This window comes from Mytilus galloprovincialis, chromosome 2 (genome assembly GCF_965363235.1).
Source record: "Mytilus galloprovincialis chromosome 2, xbMytGall1.hap1.1, whole genome shotgun sequence".
Classification (NCBI taxonomy): domain Eukaryota; kingdom Metazoa; phylum Mollusca; class Bivalvia; order Mytilida; family Mytilidae; genus Mytilus; species Mytilus galloprovincialis.
This window is the reverse complement of record NC_134839.1, coordinates 60,512,597-60,529,610: the sequence shown is the minus strand read 5'-3', so window position 1 is coordinate 60,529,610 and position 17,014 is coordinate 60,512,597. Positions and strand designations below refer to the sequence as shown.

Here is a 17,014-nt window from a genome sequence, read left to right as displayed (position 1 = left end):
ATGTTTTGGTATTTTGCAAGATACATGTACTATATGCTATTTGCTTAGAGAAAATTTTTGGTGCTGCTTTTTATTATTTATTGCATGCTACATGCCTTGTTTTATTTGTTATTGCATATGTTTTTATATTCGGTAAAAAGCTCATTAGAGCTCAAGTTATGTTTGTATTGTTTGTCAATATGCCGAATCCAAATAAAGTTTTACTTACTTACTTACTTACTGACTTACAAAAGACTCGAGCATTCAATACTTTAATAATAATAATATTTGTTTAGCTAGGATCATGAAAACACGATTTTTATCAAGTCTTTATGTAATTCACCTGTGCACTTTATTGTGGGACCTCGTGTCATCATAAATGATAAATTTTGTTGTATAATGCAAAATTTGCTTAAGTATTAACGCGAGATGTGCAGTTAACCCATCAGAATAACGTATTATAATGATGCATACATCTAATGTAAGTACATACTAGTGATAAACAACAGGCACTCGTCTAAAAAAAAAGTCCTACAAACCTTTATATAAAGGTATATATATAACGGATTTTTTCTGAGACGAGTGCCTGCATGTCACGGCTTTGAATTCCCGAATTAGGATTGAAATATTTTTTCCATGCATTTTCCGCAGTATGTCAATAAACTAATTGTATAGTTTCTCTTATAAAATGAACAAATGAATGACAAAGAACTACTTTTGTATTTTTAACAAAAGGAGTAATATGTTGTCATTTAATTGCAATTCTTTAGTGTGACTGTATCCATCCCAAAAAAAATCATATATATGATAAATTATTGTACAAGTTATAAGATCTATAAGCGAATTTCGGTCAAATTTTTACAAACTATAATGTGTACAGGCAGGTTCTGTGTCACGTACACATTATTATTTGTGTCAGGTTCGGTTTTGTACAAAACGATAACTTAATGTAGTTTTATATATGTTCCAGACCGTATGAGTATTTGGACCGTACGCGTACGGTCTGGACCGTATGCGTACTTTTTCAAAATACTCATACGGTCGGACCGTACGCGTACGGTCTGACTAATATTAAAATGTTGGTCAAGTTTATTAGTTACAAATGCATAAAGCAGATCAACATAACTTAACTATCAAATTAATCTAAAAAAGTTCAATTGTTATTGAAACAAAAACTTTATATTTTAACTTTTTTAAAATTCACGCTAATTAAATCTGTTAGTCTCTTGTATTAAGCATGTCGATCAGTAATACATTAATTGAATTATGATCACTGAAATTGAAGATATTGGAAGTAAACATAATGTTGGAGGTCAATTGTTTTAGAATATTTAGCAACTTTACCAAAAAATGCAAATGCAAAGGAACATGCATGAACTGCATACATGAAAATGTAAAAAAATATTACATTACTTGAATTGTGTCACCTTGGGCGAGAGTACCAAAATGGGATTCAGATATAAAATTAAACAAATACTTAATTTCAATTGTTCGTTTGTTCATTTTATCTATCTATAATTGTAATAATTTATCAATAACAATTTGTTAAACTAAAAATAAAGATTGTGATAAATGCTTGTTTCAATTTAACCCATATGATCAAATAACATGTATGGTCAGCTCGTACTGGACCGTACGCGTATACTCATACGGTCCGACCGTACGCGTATGGTCGGACCGTACGAGTATACGTATACGGTCCGGACCGTACGCGTACGGTCCAAATACTCATATGGTCTGGAATATATACAACATATATTTCTTATGTACCATGTGCGACATATTTGTTTTTAAATAAATACCCAGAGTTGTCCTTCTTGTATCGGAACACATGCTTGACCTTGTTTATAATTTTCCGGCAATGGTAAGAGTTTTCGTATATTTCAAGTCTCCTTTTCAGCGTTTAGAACTTGTCTTATCACTACTGAGTGTGCATCAAAAGTTTTATTGTACGAAAGATATTTAACCATATCAAATATGAAAATGAGTTACGTCCCCATTGGAAATGTTTTTGTGAAATCGTGTACATTTATACTTTAATAATTAACAGTTACAATACATGATACAGTAGTTAATTGAAATTTTTTTGGTCGTATATTGGTATGACGTTGGCGTCGTCGTCGTCGTCCGAAGACATTTGGTTTTCGCACTATAAATTAAGTAGAAGTATATAGAAATCTATGAAATTTAAACACAAGGTTTATGAACATAACAGGAAGGTTGGGATTGAGCCAGACGTCATAATTATTTGGACTAGTCCTAACAGTTTAGGAATTAGGGGCCAAAAAGGGCCCAAATAAGCATTTTTCTGTGGGTCCAAAATTAAAAAAATGAATTATTGGGGTTCTTTGATATGCCTAATCTAACTGTGTATTTCAATTCCCAATTTTTTGGTCCTGTTTTCAAATTGGTCTACATTAAGGTCCAAAAGGTCCACAATTAAACTCAGCTTGATTTTAACAAAAATTTAATTCTTGGGGTTCTTTGATATGCTGAATCTAAACATGTACTTAGATTTATGATTATGGGCCCAGTTTTCAAGTTGGTCAAAATCGGGGTCCAAAATTAAACTTTGTTTGATTTGATTTCAACAAAAATTGAATACATGGGGTCCTTCAATAGATCTATCCTGAATCTAACCATGATCAACCATGTATTTAGATTTTTAATATTTTGACTCTGTTATCAAATTGGTCCACATTGAGGTCTAAAGGGTCTAAAATTGAACATTATTTGATTTCATCAAAAATTGAATTGTTGGGGTTCTATGATATATGCTGATTCTAACCGTGTATTTAGATTTTGGATATTGGACCAGGTAAATGTCCAATTTAAAATTTTTTAAGTATTTAAGTTTAAGTTCTTAGACCACATTCATTCTATGTCAGAAACCTATGTTGTGTCAACTGTTTAATAACAATTCAAATTCAGAGCTGTATCCATAGGCGGATCCAGGGCCCCCCCCCTTTCGTGGGAAAAACTAGGTTGATTATATTGGGAATCATTGAAGCATGACTGGAGCGGGCCCCCTTAGGAAAAGTTCTGGATCCGCCACTGGTATCAAGCTTAAATGTTGTGTCCATACTTGCCTCAACTGTTCAGGGTTTGACCTCTGCGGTCCTATAAAGCTGTGCCATGCCCTGCGGAGCATCTGGTTTCATTTGGAAAAGGAACTGCAAAATTGTGTTGCAAATGTCTAAAGTGCATTGGCAACAGCATTAATCACATAACAATGTTTTTTTCCAAAAGCATTAGATTCAAATTTAAAATTTACAAATGTGTGTCAGTAATGAAAAAAAAAAATGTTTTGAAGTAAAAAAAGCACAGGATTTTTTATTATATTTTTTTTTTATTGACATCAAGATATAATATATATATAAAATGGCAATGTTTTTTACCAGTTAGAAAATCTATGGATCAATAATTTATAAAAGAGTTATACCCCTTTGAAACTATAAAAACATGAAAAATTGCCATGTGAGTGCTTTTAAATGTACTTTTTTTTCCAGGTTTTTATGAAATTCATATTATAGATTTATATCATCAATCTATTGTCAATCTATTGCCTTTGTGGAAGGTTATTATGTCACCCGATCGACAATGTCGGGTGACATATTGCTTTTCCTCCGTTTCTTTGTTATTATTATTATTCTTATTCTTCCAATGATTTTTGTCCGGCAGATTTTTTGAAGGCAATGGAACCAATCTTAGTGATAGTCAACTATAATGAGGAACACAAAATTTCGGGTTGCAGTAGGTCATAGGACCATTAAAAATGGCTGCCGTTACCATGGAAACGGAACAAGTGTGAAAAATTCCACTTTTTGGTTTTAGGGAATTATTTGGAGATGCTTAGACTTAGAATTATTATATTTTGATACAATGTAGGTGCCCACTATATACTTGTTTTGGATGATTTTTGGCATTCATTGGAACTACTATGTTGCCATGGATACTACACCAAAAATTTCCAAAATATCAAAATGCTCCAAATTTAATGAAACTTCACAGGAACGATGAGCAACATTGGTAGATGTGCAATTTGGCGTTGGAATTTTGAAAATGTCTTGTGTTACCATGGAAACAAGGCAAAAATGGTCAAAACGCTTTAAAAAACCTTAAAAGTGGCATTTACTTCCTTAAAATGGTAGGTCAAATTCATTGAAACTCTGATGGTATGTTCCCTTCCATGTACCAATGGAGTATGTGCCATTAAAAATTTGGAATGGTCTGTGTTACCATAGAAACCAGCCAAAATGTCAAAAATTTCAAAAACTTCAAAATGCTTCAAACTTGATGAAACTTAATATATTTGTTGACTGTCTAGTCTGCATGAGACTTTTGAAGTTGGAATTTCATAAATGGCCACCGTTGCCATGGAAACTGCAGAAATGTCAAATATTTTCAAAATGCTCCAAACTTAATGAAACTTAATATTATTGTTTACTGGCATGTATAGATGAGACTTTTGACTTTGAAATTTTCAAAATGGCTGCCGTTGCCATGGAAACAGCAGAAATGGGAAACTTTTGACAATGCTGTTATTGTATTGAAAATTTACAGAAAGATATATCGCAATTCATAGATCTGCATTCACTCTTAAGTTGTTTTCAAATGGCTGCCGCTTAGTGACAATGAGGGGAAGGGTGACATCCGCTATTGCTTGCAATGGCAATTCTAGTTGATATTTGGTATGCAGTTGAATAAGAATACTAGCACATTTCATATCCAATGAAATCAGTGTATCCCAAACTCTGTCTGACCAATAATATGTCACACCAAAATTCATTAGTTCAGACAGAAATTTTTAGATATCTTAGTTGTAAGTAGAAAAGGTAAAATTTCTTTTTCTGTCAAACCCATAAGACAGGTTTGGCAAATACTGTGAGATTATTTGTCCTAACCCCCTTTTTTTTTTTTTTTTTTATTTGAATTGAGATGTTGACCATATCTTGAGGGAAAGAATTGTTTTTTTTAAAGGGGGTGGGGTTAAAAAAAATAATGTGGGGAGGGGTACAAAAGCAATACGGGGGGGGGGGGGGGGGCACAATTTTCCTTAACATTTAAAAAAAATATAAATAGAAAATTTCAAAAATTTATTTTGAAAAAAGGGGAGGGGGGTTAAAAATGGAGGGGGATGTTTATATTTGGGGGTTTGTTGCAATTCAAGGCAGCTTTAAGTTAGTGTATTGCACAAAGTCCCCCCCCCCCCCGCCAAAAAAAAAAGATGGGGGTTAAAATTTAAAGGTTATGAGGGGTAAGGGGGGGGGGGGGGAGAATTCACAACAGCATGGTGTATTTCGCAATAGCAAAAAAATTGAAGATAAGTTCAAATCATATAACCAATTCTAAGTTATTTGACTAGAGTTATTCTTTCAGAAACCTATTATGTGTCAAATATTTAATTACAATTCAAATTCAGACCTGTATCAAGCACCAATATTGTGTCCATTTTTGCCCAAACTGTACAGGGTTGAACCTTTGAAGTCGTATCCAATTGCGCTTAGCAAAAAAAAATTATTTTCATGATGTCATTGTTAAGATCTGTTGTTAGATCTGTTACTCAAGTAATGTGAGCTTTAAGACTAATATATTTGGTGTATGGAATTATTGAAAGGAATACGTTGTGTGTCTGGTATGGTGCATCTGACTGTGACTAATTTAAATATTCATAGAATATTGAAAATATTAATTCTATTACATATGTATAATACTTTAGTAAAACCTTCATATTACCTTGATTTTACAGACTTTCAATGTTAATTCAATGACAGGTAAAACATTGACACATTTCACAATTTTCAACTTATCATAGGTGGATCTGTAGGGAGACCTAAGCCCCTCCCCTTCCCGTCCCTTTTGTGGTAAAATTTTGATTGATTATAAAGGGATTCCCCCCTTTAGGTCAATCACCGTTCCACCCCACCCCTCTTTATGAAAAGTTCATGCTCCACCACTGCTTATGCACTCATGTTTAATTTTTTAAATTTGTCTGTAGATTAACTCAACAAGTAAATTACTCTGATGTTCTTTTTTTGCAGATGATAACCTAAAATATTCAAAATGACGACAGACAAACTAGACGAAAAATGTATCTACTGCAAAGAAATGGGGCTTACAGAAGCAGATTTAGCCCTAGGTAAACCCCCAGCAAAGTTATCTTCGACAGGGAAAGTGATTGTTGGTGTAATAGGAGGCCTTGTAGCCGGAGTTTATGTTGCAGCGTTACCATTTGTTGTTCCAGCGTTTCGGAAAGTTTGTTTACCTTTTGTTCCTGCCAGTGAATCACAAGTACGAAATGTTTTATCTGCACTCAAAGGAAGGAAAGGGACATTGTTGGATATTGGAAGTGGTGATGGTCGAATTGTAAGTTCTAATAGCCAAACATATATATATATATATATATATATATATATATGTATATAAGTTTAATGAATGTCAATACGTCTGAAAGAACCTTTCTAGGGTACACTCAAGACTAAGTTTGGAAAGCCCAATATATGAATTCGATGGCACAAAAAGGCACTGACCGAACAGATTTACATGCTAAAGTTGGCACAGAGATATGTCTGGCCTATGTGTAATTTGAAAAGAATACAGCAAATATTGAAATTAATTTGAATAAACAAATAAAGTATGGAAATTAGATATGCCAATCCCACACTTCAATCTATACAACTGTCTTCTAATTTTCATTGATCTTAATAAAGCTTATATAAGTGGTCCCAAACTGCAAACTTTTACAACTGTGAATGCCTTTAATGCCATCACTGGGAACAGTAACAACTTCCTCAAAGGAAGACAAAACCGTCTTAAAGTGTAACTACATTTATCTTTAGGATGGCTCTAGGAATATACAATGTATCCCACATCTGTTTTTATTCATAATTAATTGGTAAACACTTTTAATAGGTATATACTTTTACAAATGTGAAATGGAATATTTAAGGTGATAGAGGCAGCTAAAGTTGGCTTTAGAGGCACTGGTGTGGAACTGAATCCATGGCTTGTTTTATTTTCAAGATGGAATGCAAGGAGAAATAAAGTGCATAAGTTGACAACTTTTCAAACCAAAGATTTGTGGAAAGTATGTATTCTTTACAAAACTTATAAAGATAACTTAAAATCAAACAATACTAGTCAATAAGATTGTGAAAGCTAGCTGTAGGACTACTTGGGAAAATAATTATTGGTAAAAGGTATCATTTCTCTTTGGTAAAATATATGTTTATTTCAAGTAATTTTGTGTTTGCTTTCTTTAAAAGAGAATTTGTCCATATGTATACCAAAGGTTTTCTGCATCTTTTCAAACCTGGGACTAGTTGAAGAATCCATTTTTAGAGGGAAAAAATTTTATGGTTAAACTTTGCCCTATAATGGTTTACTTTTATAAATTGTTATTTGGATGGAGAGTTGTCTCATTGGCACTCATACCACATCTTCTTATATCTATCAGATGATGTCGAGTTACTTTATTTATGTATGGAGAAGCTCTAGAAGTGTTAATTTATAATCCTGATTTTAGCCAGAATTTCAATCCATGTTTTCATTTAAAGCCAAAATTAAATATGAATGAAGCAAATTGCCCGATGATCTAGCTAATTTTCTGAGAATGAATAGCATGAATATATGGACCTGTATGGGCTCATAATTTTGTATAATAGACACAGGTTTTGTCTATAAAAGACTCGTTAGTGATGATCAATTTAAAAAAGGGTAAGGGGCCAAATCAAGTACAAAGTTGAAGAGCATTTAGGTCCTCTAGGTTCCAAAATGTTTTGTCAAAATACAGCTATGGTAATCTTTTCTTAATATTGTAGAAAACTTTTAAAAATTGTTGATTATTTTGGGAATCACTTAAGCATGGCTGGATATGGCCCCCTCCGAGACAGTCAGTGGTCACCCCTTTAAAAAATTTCTGAATCTGCCACTGGCAACAATACATGTATTTATTTTCTCCTTATTCTCGACAGCTCCAGAAATTGTAGAAATTATCCAGTAGGTTATTGTAACTGTTGTCAGTGTTGAATTTTGAAAAAAAACTTTTGAACCTTGTACAGAAAACAAAACAAGAGGTCGAAAGAGGCAAAATATCAGTTCACAAAACTACACAGAAAAATAAAGATTGAGAAATATTAGTACCAAAATAGGAGGTGAACCTGGGTATTTCCAAAGTGTTTGCAGTTCTTGCTTCACCAGTGGCACCTAATTGTTTTTTTTAAATTTTTGATAAGATGCATTCAGTAAATAGTCAAAAACCAAAAATGATGATTGGATTGTTGCTATGAAAAATGGATATATTTATGGTCATGTGTGAAGGTCAACTAAATCTTGATGGTGTTGGTTTAACTCTTTAAAAAGAATCTGTATCCAGTGTCTTCCTTATGCTTGTAAGCAGTAACCCTTAAGTAAAAAGTAAGAAAATCCTGTCGGGGAACTTAAGTTCAAGAACATAGCATCAACTGAAAGGCATAAAATCTCACACAGGTGCTGTTGAATTGTCGCTATATTAGTATATGGAAAGATAACAATGTGAAAATTGAAGTCTTCTCTTTTTTTTAAAAGCATTTTCTTGAAATGAGGTTAAGGAGATATCCTTTAATCTAAACAGAAAATAAATTTCTCTATAATTTAAATATCAACTCTATGTTGATTCTTTTTTGTATGTAAATTTCACACAAGTTGTCTTTACTTTGAAAAAAAATGTTATTTAGGTGTAATATACCACCAAATCATAGTATGTCAAATCCGGTTGCATATGAAGATGTCATCTTACATTATTCTAATTTTACTCAAACTATTGAATTGATTATGACAAAACTTGAAATAACCGTTATAAAAAGGAAAAAATCACATTCAGGTTATTCAACAAAAATTTTCCAATACTCTCTATGATAGATTCATTGAAACGTGGAAGTCAACCAAGTATTAAAAACATTGTGCCTGTGTCCAAAAATTTGTACTATGTATTTGCTGGGTTTAAATTTTGCAATTTCTAGGGGGTTTATTTTCATATTTTTCCTGTCCCTGATTCTGATATAAATTATATTGATGTTTAATTTAGAAATTGTCAAAAATAAACCACTTACAAAAAGTCCCATTTTACAGTATGAACTGACAGTGTAAATCTAGAATTTTTCATTAGATGGGGACCACTGATTGCCCAAGAGGACGCCTGCTCTGGTCATGATTCAGTGATTCAATATATAGTCAACCAAATTTTTCCCAGAAAAGGGTGCCCCATCATCTTAATCCGCCTCTGACTAATAATATTGGTAAATTTCTTTTATGAAATCATGGCTCATGGTTTTGAAACCTTTAAAAATAGTCACTTTTTAGCTCACCTAGCCCGAAGGGCCAAGTGAGCTTTTCTCATCTCTTGGCATCTGTCATCGTTGTCGCTAACTTTTTAGCTCACCTGGCCTGAAGGGCCAAGTGAGCTTTTCCCATCACTTTGCGTCCGGCGTCCGTCGTCCGTCGTCGTTAACTTTTACAAAAATCTTCTCCTCTGGAACTACTGGGCCAAATTGAACCAAACTTGGCCACAATCATCATTGGGGTATCTAGTTTAAAAAATGTGTGGCGTGACCCGGTCAACCAACCAAGATGGCCACCACAGCTAAAAATAGAACATAGGGGTAAAATGCAGTTTTTGGCTTATAACTCAAAAACCAAAGCATTTAGAGGAAATCTGACACGGGGTAAATATGTTTATCAGGTCAAGATCTATCTGCCCTGAAATTTTCAGATGAATCGGTCAACCCGTTGTTGGGTTGCTGCCCCTGAATTGGTCATTTTGAGGAAATTTTGCTGTTTTTGGTTATTATCTTGAATATTATTATAGATAGAGATAAACTGTAAACAGCATTAATGTTCGGCAAAGTTAGATTTACAAATAAGTCAACATGACCGAAATGGTCAGTTGACCCCTTTAGGAGTTATTGCCCTTTATAGTCAATTTTTAACCATTTTTCATAAATATAAGTAATCTTTTACAAAAATCTTCTCCTCTGAAACTACTGGGCCAAATTAATCCAAACTTGGCCACAATTATCTTTGGGGTATCTAGTTTAAAAAATGTGTGGCGTGACCCGGTCAACCAACCAAGATGGCCGCCACGGCTAAAAATAGAACATAGGGGTAAAATGCAGTTTTTGGCTTATAACTCAAAAACCAAAACATTTAGAGGAAATCTGATGTGGGGTAAATATGTTTATCAGGTCAAGATCTATCTGCCCTGAAATTTTCAGATGAATCGGTCAACCTGTTGTTGGGTTGCTGCCCCTGAATTGGTAATTTTGAGGAAATTTTGCTGTTTTTGGTTATTATCTTGAATATTATTTTAGATAGAGATAAACTGTAAACAGCAATAATGTTCATCAAAGTAAGATTTACAAACAAGTCAACATGACCGAAATGGTCAGTTAACCCCTTTAGGAGTTATTGCCCTTTATAGTCAATTTTTAACCATTTTTCGTAAATCTTAGTTATCTTTTACAAAAATCTTCTACTCTGAAACTACTGGGCCAAATTAATTCAAACCTGGCCACAATCATCTTTGAGGTACCTTGTTTGAAAAATGTGTCCGATGACCTGGCCATCCAACCAAGATGGCCACCACAGCTAAAAATAGAACAGGGGTAAAATGCAGTTTTTTGCTTATAACTCTGAAACCCAAATCATTTAGAGGAAATCTGACAAGGAGTTAAATTGTTAATCAAGTCAATATATATAGTTTAATATGCACATAGACCAAGGTGAGCGACACAGGCTCTTTAGAGCCTCTAGTTACATTTTGAACTTCTTATAGAGAACCACTGAATGGAATGAAACCAAACATGGCATGAATGTTCCTTATGAGGTACTAACCAAGTGTTGTTACTTTGTAGCTGATCCATCATCCAAGATGGCTGCCAGCGGGAAACTTAGTTTAACATAGGACCCTATGGGAAATGCATACAAATTTCTTCTTTTAGAGAACCACTGAATGGAATGAAACCAAACATGGCATGAATGTTCCTTATGAGGTGCTGACCAAGTGTTGTTACTTTGTAGTCAATCCATCATCTGAGATGGCTGCCCGCGGGGAACTTAGTTTTACATAGGACCCAATGGGAAATACATACAAATGTCTTCTTTTAGAGAACCACTGAATTGAGAAACCAAACATAGCATGAATGTTCCTTATGAGATGCTGACCAAGTGTTGTTACTTTGTCGCCAATCTAACATCCAACATGGCCACCAGTGGGGGAGGGACTTGGTTTAACATAGGAACCTACGGGAAATACATACAAATTACTTCTTTATATAGAACCACTGAATGGAATGAAACCAAACATAGCATGAATGCTCCTTATGAGGTGCTGCCAAAGTATTGTTACTTTGTTGCCAATCCAACATCAAAGATGGCCACCAGTGGGGGGACTTAGTTTAACATACATGTAGGACCCTATGGGAAATACATACAAATTACTTCTTTATATAGATGCACCGAATGGAATGAAACCAAACATAGCATGAATGTTTCTTCTGAGGTGCTGGCCAAGTGTTGTTATTTTGTTGCCGATCCATCATCCAAGATGGCTGCCAGCGGGGCTTAGTTTAACATAGGACCCTATGGGAAATGCATACAAAAGTCTTTTTCTAGAGAACCACTGAATTGAATGAAACCTAACATAGCATGAATGTTCCTTTCCTAATGAGGTACTGGTCAACTGCTGTTTATTTTGTAGCAAAATTGTATCTTTTTTATATGATTTCAAAAACCCAAGTAGAGTCAGGTGAGCAACACAGGCTCTTGAGAGCCTCTAGTTAAATAATATTGCTGCCTTTTTAAAATTCATAAGGTTTATTTGGTTTCCATTTAAATTGCATATTATAATTCTTTATTGTCATTTTAATTTATATTTTAGACAAACGTTGGAAGCTATAATAATATTTCTATATTTGGCGTAGAATCTATGGTGAGTAATCATATGGATTTGTAGATTGAATGCATGGAAATTTAAAGTAATTTGAGATGGGGAACAGGGAATGTGTCAAAGAGACAACAACACGACCAAAGAGAAGAAAACAGCTGAAGGCCACCAATGGGTCAACACAGTAAGAAAATTCCGCTAGTGGAGGTGGGCTTGAGCTATCCCCTAAAAAAATGTGTAAGACTAGTAAAGCAGTGATCGGACCAGTATTTTAAGATAGCCGAAAAGATTTGAATATGCACTGTTTCCATAAAATTAATAGCACATCTTCAAGACATTCTTTTATAAAATCGTAAAATCTCATAAGTTAATAGCAGAGTTCTCGAAAATTGGTGGTCCTAAGGATTTGATACCAAAATTTGCAAAGGACCGACACAATTTTGGTATTTTGTATTAGAAATAGTAGCGAGGACCAGTTGTTTTTCTTCAGGGACCACCAGATATAAAAATAAACTCTGGACAACTTATATTTCCATGTGGACCAAAGGGAGATAGATCTGCATACCTTTAGTATATACTAACTGATGTTTTGAAATCCACAACCTAAATCACAGATATAGATTTCATGCTTTTCATACTGCTTTAATATAATTCCATAAGTCTTGAAAGTTGTTATATAAAGTAAATTTTAATCATTCAATAATTTTTTCTTTATAACAGATGGACAGACTAGAAACAAAGTTTGAGAATGAAACAAACAATGACGTGAGAATAGTGGCATGTAGGTTTCCACTTCCAAACTGGGAACCAATTGAGACAATAGGAGAAGGTATAGATACAGTATGGTTATACAAAAAACAGTGATCTATCAATAAAAAGAAGGAGTGATAGAACATGTCAGTGGAACAGAGACAGAGGCAGACAGCTCAGAAGAGGAACAAAAAAGGAAAAAAAATAGTGGACATGCTTCCAATCAATTGTGTTATCAGAAAGTGATGTTGCCAGTGTTATTTTCAGAGAAAATTGATTTTAATAAAATATAAATGTGATACAATACAAATTTAATGTAAGAAATCATTTAAAACTACATTTACTCATATGTTTTAGCATTTTAAAACATGATGTTATGAGATAAGTGACCAAGAATTAATATTCTTCTCACAAACCTAAACAGTGACTTTAAACTAATACTGTAAATATATTCATCTCAACAGTCTTGTTAAAGCTGTTTTATTTTTATGCAAATTTGTGTAAAGTAATGCACATGTCTTTTTCTTTTTCAATAAAATGAAATTTAAATAGGCATATGCCATTACATTGCTTTGTTATTATAACATCAAATTAATTTCATAATTTGCAGCACTTAAATGCTTTTTTGACTTTATTTGTTTTCCTACTGTTACAGTATTAGTTTAAACAATTACAATATCTGACACATACTGTGGATTCATTTATTTCGTGGGTACCAATTTTCGTTGATAAAAGAAAACTTGTATGTTCGTGGATATTTAATTTTGTTGTTTTGGTGAGGTCTGCAAACAAGCCCATTAAAAATTTGTCATTTGTTGAAAATAAAATTTCTTGTTTCACCTGTAACCACGAAATCTACAAAAATTAGTATCCAAAGAATATCTGTAATAATGCATCCACCATTTCATTAAATACATACTCTGATAAATGTCACATGACAAAACTAGACAATAATTATCACAGTTGAAAGGCTATTGCATCATTATATAAACATACATATACATTCAAAAACAATTCATATTGCAGAAATACATGTAATTTTAAAGTGGAATGCTTAAAAAATGATATTAACAGAAAGAAGAAAGTTAAAATTCCCTGAATAAAAGTCAAGGAAGAGAGGGAATTTTAACTTGGACTTTTATATGTTAATATCAATTTTGAAATTCCCTGAATAAAAGTCAAGGCAGATCAATACACAAATAAAAGAAAATGTGGGGAAAAAGTTTAAATCTTACATTACTAAAATGTTTTCCATAAATATCATTAAATAAGAACTCAACCAATGAATGACAGTCAATACTTACCATGTAACACACATGTTAAAAATTACAAATGAATTGATTTATATTTTGTTGTAGTAAGTCTTCACATTTTTCATATCAAATTTGACCTACTGTGGATCATTAATATTCTTGGGTATCAATTTTTGTGGATTGAGGAACAACTGCATTACACTGATGTTAATAAAACTTTGTCATTTTCCAGTCTGTATAGAAGCCTACAGAATATGAATACTTCATAAAACATTTAAATTTGGTTTACTTTTACCCTCAAAATCTATTAAAATTGTCACCCAACAAATAAAAATGAATCCACAGTAAAAAACTAATACTAAAAACCAATTTATTTTCACGGATACTTTATTTCGCTTTAATACCTTTCTAGTCCACTTCGCGGCGATTTAATTTCACGATTTTCTATTTTTGTTGAGCCTTCGACTTTAGTTGAAAAAGCAAGACTAAGCGATCCTACATTCCGTCGTTGGCAGTGGTGGCCACAAATATTCACTCTGGTTAAAATTTTTAAAATTTTATTAACTTTCTTAAACCATCCTGGATTTCTACCAAGCTTTGACAGAAGCTTGTTTATGATCATAAGATAGTATCCAGAAGTAAATTTTTTAAAAAAATAAATCCATTTTTTGTATTTTACTTTAATGGACTTACTTTTTCTGCCGGAAAATATTACATTCACTCTGTGGTTAAAGTTTTTAAAATTTTAATAACTTTCTTATACTATTTTGGATTTGATTCAAACTTGGACAGAAGCTTGTTTATGAGCAAAAGCTAGTATTTAGAAGGTAATTTTGTTTTCTTCCAGTTAACATTACATTCAGTCTGCAGTTAAAGATTTTAAACATTTATTAGATTCATAAACTATCCTGGACTCTTACCAAACATGGACAAAAGCTTCTTACAATCAAAAGATAGTATCAACGGGAATAACTTATTGATTTATTTCCTCATTTTTGTTGAGCCTGCGATTAACAGACAGAGTAGGCGAGACACTAGGTTCCGCGGGACCCTTAAGAATTTTTTCTTAAGGTAGTTTAATAAGGAAAGCACCAAGTTATACATATTCACGACGATTTAAATTCGCGTTATTTTCCTACTCGCGAAAGTCGTGAAAATAAGTTGGTTAACAGTATACTGATTCCCTTCACATATCTAGAACATACAATACAAAGGACTACATGGCTCAATGCTTTACCAATTTAGTACAAAGTATTTAATTGTCTCAATAACTTTGAGAATCTCAGCAAATTGATCACTTCAAAGCCAAAATCATTTTGTAAAAGTCTGTAGAAATGTTCTGGTGCCCTGTCTTGTATAGACATAAGTTCTTTCAGTAATGCTCCATCCAGCTCCTTAAGTCTGTAAAATGATGGTATAGGTATAAGTTACTATTATATAAATGCTTGCAAAGTTCATAGATATAATAAGATGTGGTATGAGTGCCAATGAGACAACTCTCCAACAAGGTCACAATTTATAAAAGTAAACCATTATAGGCCATACATAGAACAGTCTTCAACACAAAGCCTTAGCTCTCATTGAACAGCAAGCTATAAAGGGCCCCAAAATTACTAGTATAAAACTATTCAAACATGAAAACCAAGAATCTAATCTATATAAAAAACAAGAAACACTTGTGAACCACATCAACAAATGACTACTCCTGAACATCAACAGTCAGGATTCTACTTCGTCAAAATTATCTCCCCATTACGCCAGTTATTTTTCACAATCGTAGAAATAGAAGCCATTGTAGGGATGACGCGCTGCCAATTTTGCTCTTGAAAACCGAAAAATTTATCCGCATAGCACCATTACGATCCTTATATGTCAGTTGTATTTTAAAAGACAAATGTATCTACTAGCTAATGAGCATCAGTTAATGATCTTGTCTGCATTGATTCAACTTAAAACTATTGTCTAATCGGTTTTCAGGTGGATTTTTTGAAAATTCATAAACATTTAAAAAAAAATCTAATTAAATATTTCGTGGAAGGGCAGACTAGATTTTTTTAGTGGTTGAAGACTATGAACCTTAGTTATCACACACAAAAAATTATGTTTTTTCGAAGATATGCATTTTCATCATCCAACTTGAAAGACTGTCATCAAGTACTTTTAGTAAAAAAAATAGCTATTCGAACACACCTACTCTGTTTTTATGATTCATAAGATAGGTATTTCATTTGACCCATATATTTCATCTTTTAGTAATGTGATTTTTTTATGTTATAAAGTCAACCTGCAGCTTTGATATATAAAAATAATAGAATCTGAAGCGAGATGATGTATCAAATATTCTTGCTTTGTACCTTTTCAAGACAAAATGTTTACTCAAACACGCCCTAACATAAAAAGGTGCACTCTATTTTCTCTTTTCGATACAATTGTTTCCCATTTTTTTGAATTTTTTCTTGAGTCACATAATGGAAGTGCAGACACGAAAATTACTGAACTGATAGATTAATATGTTCTCCGTCCATTTAACTGTGTTACTCGCATGTTCTCAGGCAGTTTAACTGTGTACATATTCTCAGGCAATTTAACTGTGTTACTCACATATTCTCAGGCAATTTAACTGTGTTACTAACATGTTCTCAGGCAGTTTAACTGTTACTCACATGTTCTCAGGCAGTTTAACTGTGTTACTCACATGTTCTCAGGCAGTTTAACTGTGTTACTTACATATTTTCAGGAAGTTTAACTGTGTTACTCACATGTTCTCTTGCAATTTAACCATGTTACTCACATGTTCTCAGGCAGTTTAACTGTGTTACTCACATGTTCTCTTGCAATTTAACCATGTTACTCACATGTTCTCAGGCAGTTTAACTGTGTTACTCACATGTTCTCAAGCAGTTTAACTGTGTTAATCACATGTTCTCAGGCAATTTAACCATGTTACTCACATGTTCTCAGGCAGTTTAACCGTGTTACTCACATGTTCTCAGGCAGTTTAACTGTGTTACTCACATATTCTTAAGCGGTTTAACCGTGTAACTCACATGTTCTATTGCAATTTAACCATGTTACTCACATGTTCTCAGGCAGTTTAACTGTGTTACTCACA

At 33.2% G+C, this 17,014-nt stretch overlaps 2 protein-coding genes across 4 annotated transcripts in view; one reads left to right on the top strand and one right to left on the bottom strand.

Annotated features, from left to right (window-relative positions):
• The first annotated feature begins 1,765 nt into the window (after nucleotides 1–1,765).
• LOC143064016 (ATP synthase subunit C lysine N-methyltransferase-like) lies at nucleotides 1,766–12,964 on the top strand. Of its 3 annotated transcripts, none has more exons than XM_076236510.1 (5): nucleotides 1,766–1,843; nucleotides 6,021–6,345; nucleotides 6,929–7,066; nucleotides 11,894–11,944; nucleotides 12,620–12,964. In XM_076236510.1, the coding sequence occupies exons 2-5, from the start codon at nucleotides 6,043–6,045 to the stop codon at nucleotides 12,761–12,763; spliced, it is 636 nt and encodes a 211-aa protein (XP_076092625.1). In that variant the 5' UTR covers nucleotides 1,766–1,843; nucleotides 6,021–6,042; the 3' UTR covers nucleotides 12,764–12,964. The 3 variants fall into 3 exon arrangements, with proteins under 3 accessions (XP_076092625.1, XP_076092626.1, XP_076092627.1); XM_076236511.1 differs by lacking the exon at nucleotides 1,766–1,843 and adding an exon at nucleotides 1,907–1,928; XM_076236512.1 differs by lacking the exon at nucleotides 1,766–1,843 and adding an exon at nucleotides 2,027–2,046.
• Nucleotides 12,944–17,014, bottom strand: part of LOC143064015 (uncharacterized) — a 36,573-nt gene continuing 32,502 nt past the window's right edge. Inside the window, exon 7 of the mRNA XM_076236509.1 lies at nucleotides 12,944–15,303. Coding sequence (XP_076092624.1) covers nucleotides 15,144–15,303 — 160 coding nt within the window. The 3' untranslated portion in view covers nucleotides 12,944–15,143. The remainder of the gene's footprint in view (nucleotides 15,304–17,014) is intronic.